Source organism: Scylla paramamosain, chromosome 33 (genome assembly GCF_035594125.1).
Source record: "Scylla paramamosain isolate STU-SP2022 chromosome 33, ASM3559412v1, whole genome shotgun sequence".
NCBI lineage: Eukaryota > Metazoa > Arthropoda > Malacostraca > Decapoda > Portunidae > Scylla > Scylla paramamosain.
The window spans coordinates 17,359,868-17,364,867 of NC_087183.1; the positions used below are offsets into that span (position 1 = coordinate 17,359,868).

General features: G+C 42.3%; 1 protein-coding gene across 2 annotated transcripts in view; it reads left to right on the forward strand.

Moving 5' to 3' along the window:
• Nucleotides 1-5,000, forward strand: part of LOC135089848 (uncharacterized) — a 38,150-nt gene that overhangs the window by 25,304 nt on the left and 7,846 nt on the right. For both annotated transcript variants that reach the window (XM_063985974.1, XM_063985975.1), the window contains exons 3-4: nt 818-1,161; nt 3,091-3,217. In XM_063985974.1, the coding sequence (XP_063842044.1) occupies nt 923-1,161; nt 3,091-3,217 (366 nt within the window). In that variant the 5' untranslated portion in view covers nt 818-922. The remainder of the gene's footprint in view (nt 1-817; nt 1,162-3,090; nt 3,218-5,000) is intronic.

The window sequence follows — 5,000 nt, forward strand, 5'->3', positions numbered from 1 at the left end:
TTTCTATCTGTATGTTTATCTAGTCTTGGATCTACCTCGTATTATCATTTATCTCCCTATTCTCCTCTTATATTTATCTTGAATCCTGAAAACACGCAAGAAAACTCCAGTGACTTACTCTAAAACTTATTAAACACACCTAAGAGAAGAGATGGTAATGTTTGTGCATATGTTCTTTCAACCTGCAGCTCCTTCCCTCCCTCCCCCACTCCCTCCCTCCCTTTCAACTTCCCCGTCACGTCCAGCTCGTATCATTCTCTACCTGCGCGTCCTTACAGGGTCATCTACAGTCTCCTGGGTGCAGCTTGACACGTGCACCCCCTCGCAAACAGACCAATAGCATTCCCTTCTCCCCCCAGCCATGCTTGCTTACGTGTTTTCAGATAGTCCCATGCAGTTTGAAGGTGGTTTGTGTGTGTGTGGGGGGAGTGAGTGAGATGTTTCATGTGTTTTCGTGGTTTGATTGAATTATATGTAAGTTTTCTGTGGTTTTATTCATGATTTTGTGTTTTTCTGTCACTTTCATGCGTGTTTCCTTGTTCTTAGTAAATTTCATGTATTTTTTTCATGTTTTTCAATCAGTTTCCTGCTTTTTTTCAATCATTTACACATTTTTTTTCCCGTCATTTTCACTTTTTTTCTTTATTTTGTGTGAGTGTGTGTGTGTTGTATCACTTTCACTCAGGCTTTCATGTTTTTAGTCACCCATTTAGATATCCACGTTCCTAGTCACTCATCCAGGCTTTTCCAGTCACTCATTCAAGCTTTCACATTCCCAGCCTCTCACTGAAGCACCCACGTATATCTGAACCCTCAGGCGAAGCAGTGCGGCGGAGAAGCGGGACGAAACAACGCCTCCAGGACCACCTCCTTGTACCCTCCACGTCCTCACGCCCCTCCACGCCCCTCCACGGCCACTGAGATGCGTTACAGGGGTCTCTTCAGCCCACAGGCGGCGCCCACCACTCGTGCCTACTGCCTGCTCATCAGCTTTCTAATAGGCACCCTTATGCTCACTGCTGGTTCCGTTTTCTACCACGTGATCCTGAGCAAGCCAATGAGCGGCGCGCACCCCATGCACACGCCGCCGCTTGCTCTCGCCCTCTCCCTTATTGTAGGCGGGTTGATCACGTTGCTCACCTGCCTCCTCATCGCCTGGAAGTAAGTATGAGTGTGTGTGTGTGTGTGTGTGTGTGTGTGTGTGTTTTCAAAGGCCACTGAGATGATTAGCCGGGTTCTCAAGGTCGTTTCTCGTCTAAATAATGTATAAATTATATTAATCTGTCACTAGAACCATAACAGCATCCTTTAAAACCCGTGTCATTTCAGCTAAAGCCTTTTAAAAGTAGCGAAGGTGCAGGCAGAAGTGTTTCAAAAATATGATCCATGTGTGTGTGTGTGTGTGTGTGTGTGTGTGTATGTGTGTGTGTGTGTGGCATTGAGAAACGCTTCACTTTCCCACCACGAGTGTTTTCAAAGGCCACAGAGATGATTAGCAGGCTTCTAAAGACTTTCTCCTGATAATGCACTCACGGGGTCATAAGTCTTTCCTCGTCGCCATGATGAATCTTACCAGCATCTTAACCTGCCAAGCCTCGAAAGTTTGAACAACGGTGCTTCGTGAGAGGAGTGCGGGGTGCCGGCGAGGGAGGGGGGAAGTGACCTGAGCTGGTTACGATTCACCATGACGACGGCACAGGACGCAACTTATGACCGCAGCTGTACATACTCGTGTCTTGTTGTTCTATCAGTGGAAGAGTAAAAACAGTCCTAAAAACTCCCCGTGTCACTTCAACTAGAGCCTTTGGAGTGTAGCGGAGGTGAGGTGCGGCTCAAGTGTGTCCCAGATTGCGGCACTTGTGTCTGTTTGTTGTACAGAAGTTTTTTTTTTTTTTTTTTTTTTTTTTTTTTTTTATTGTTTCTCCTTTCGTTAGGTGTTTCCTTTGTGTTTTGTAATTATCATGGTGTATCCCTTGGTGTTATTTGTGTTGTATAGACTAGGTTTCATTTATTTATTTATTTTTTGTTTAGTCTTCTCTTTCATTAGTTATTTATTTAGTGTGTGCGTGGTTTTCTTAGTTAATTGAGTTTGTCTTTTAATAACACTTAAAATAACAGATTATGATAACTAAAACTAACCATCCAAATAACACTGATAATATAACGACATAATACACAATCATAACTAATAAATGATAGAAAAAATACAACAAAACGACCAGTAACAATAACAAGCAATAATTACAACAACCAAAGCAGGTATGTTGCAGCTAATGAGGATAATTGACAGTGGTAATAAAGGTAATTAACAGAGGTATGATTAAAGGCACTAATTAACATGATTAGCACAGGTATATTGATGTTGCTAATGAAGATGATAAACTCCGCCATATTAATGATTCTAATGGAAGTAGTTAACAGGTGTGTTGATACTGATGAGGCTGAATAGCAGATCTGAGGTTGTGTTACTAGTAAAGGTCAGAAAAACAGGTGTGTTGATGGTTATGAAGGCTACTAGCACAGGTAAATGAGTGGTACAGAGGTGATTAATACAAGTACCTTAGAGCTAACTAACACTCAGCACTGGTACACTGACATAACAAAACTAATTAACAGCAGGTACACTGACACTGATGAAGGTAATTGACAGGTACAGTGCCCTACATTAACTTCACCAAACGTAAACAAACTAACACCAACACTTAACCAAACCTAACCCAACCAATTAACACATGAAAACCTAACCTAACCAAACCTCATCACCTAACTAACTCAACCAATTAACACGTCAACACGACCAAACCAAAGAGGGAGGTTTCAAGACACTTATCCTTCGATTTTTGGCTACCGCTTTGGACCCTTTTCTGGGACTGGCATCTCAGTGGGCTTTTTTTTTTTAATTGGATTTTTGTTGCCCTTGGCCAGTGACCCTCCTACATAAAAAAAAAAAAGAATAAATAAATAAAATAATTAAGACACCTAACCTAACCTAACCTAACCAACTAACCTAACCTAACCTGACTTAACCAACTAACCTAACCTAACCTAACCCAACCCAACCACTTAACTTAGCCCAACCATTGCACACAGGTATGGCTTCGACGACGGAGACGATGCAATAGAGGACGATCTTTATGTATTGGCGGCAGAGGATGTGCTGGCGCAGAGACACGCAGCGGCGAGGGCGAGGACGGCTGACCCTTCCCCTGCACCCCCTGTATGAAGCAAGCTCCGTCACCCCCTACCAAGCCCCCTACAAGCCCCCTACAAGCTCCCTACAAGCCTTTCTACTGTCTTATCATCGCTAAGTCTACGTCTATTGCTCGCCCCTACCTTGTCAGTTGTAGTAGTGGTGGTAGCAGTAGTAGTATTAGTAGTAGTAGTAGTAGTAGTAGTTGTAGTAGCAGTAGTAGTAGCAGTAGTGAGTCTTCCATACAGGTATATTCATACGTATTGTACATGCATACATACGAGGCATTTTTTTGGTATAGCGTTTTTGGCATACTTTTTACATCACTGAGGCAGTCTGTGTGTGTGTGTGTGTGTGTGTGTGTGTGTGTGAGACAGAGAGAGAGAGAGAGAGACTCCAGACAACTCTGAAGAAAAATAGTCAAAAATAGACGAAAGAAAAGAGAACCAGAGAGAGAGAGAGAGAGAGAGAGAGAGAGAGAGAGAGAGAGAGAGATGAAAGATGTTACCTTCTTCCCTCCTTCCCTCCTCCTTCCTATCTTCCCTCCATCCCTCCCCTCCTCACTACACAGAAGCAAAGATAGAACTTCAAAAGAGGTGATTGAAGCGAGTCACTGAAGGAGAGAGAGAGAGAGAGAGAGAGAGAGAGAGAGAGAGAGAGAGAGAGAGAGAGAGAGAGAGAGAGAGAGAGAGAGAGAGAGGCGAGGGGAGACTATAGGAAAAACAGAAAACGGGAAAAATCCCCAAAAAACACGCTTACCTCGCCTTTAAACAGATTACAGGGGAAGTTACTGGTGTTTCCTCAAACTTTCATGAATCTAGTGATATCTTATAAGCAGGAATCAAACAGAAAATGGAGAAAGATAAAAAAAAAAAAAAAGGAATTTCCAAACATTTCAACACCTTACCTCGCCTTTCAGCAGATCCTAGTGAAAGTTATTGATTTTTTTTTCTTTCATGATCCTAATGATAGTTTACATAAAGTCTTAAGAAAATAAGGGTTGGTGCAAGAAGCCATCAGGCCTACACGTGGCAGTCCCTGTATAAAACATGCCTACATAAAGTCTTAAGAAAATAAGAGTTGGTGCAAGAAGCCATCAGGCCTACACGTGGCAGTCCCTGTATAAAACATGCCTACCTATTTCCACCTATCTCCTTCATCCGTAAACTTGTCTAATCATCTTTTAAAGTTCCCTAATGACTCAGCACTAAGAATTTGACTTACTGAGTCTATTCCATTCATCTACCTTTTTATTTGAGAACCTGTTCCTTCTTATGTCTTTAAAATCTAACTTTGTCAAGCTTGAACTCATTATTTCTTGTCCTACCCTGGGAACTTTGCTTACGTCACCCTTGTTATGTCCCCTATACCATTTATATCAGCCTTCTTATGTCCCCTGTGTCACTTCTTGTTACCTCGCCTACACCACTTGTATCACCCTTGTTAACTCCTCTGTACCACTTACTTCACCCTTGTTATCTCCTCTGTACCACTTACTTCACCCTTGTTATGTCCTCTGTACCACTTACTTCACCCTTGTTATGTCCCCTATGTCACATATCAGCCTTGTTATGTCCCCTGCACCACTCTTATGTCAACCTTGTGATCTCTCGTGTACCAAGGATTTCGTGATTTTAAAGAGGAAAGTCACCCTTGAGAAGCTGACTACTCATTCCTGCGGCCTTTGAAAAGAGTAATGGTGAGAAAGTGTTTTAAAATATAGTTCGTTTTCTTTTACGTCATCTCAACGGAGCATTAAACTGTATGATGGTTTTAATTAATTTCACCGTCACCTGTGTTGTCTTGTTAT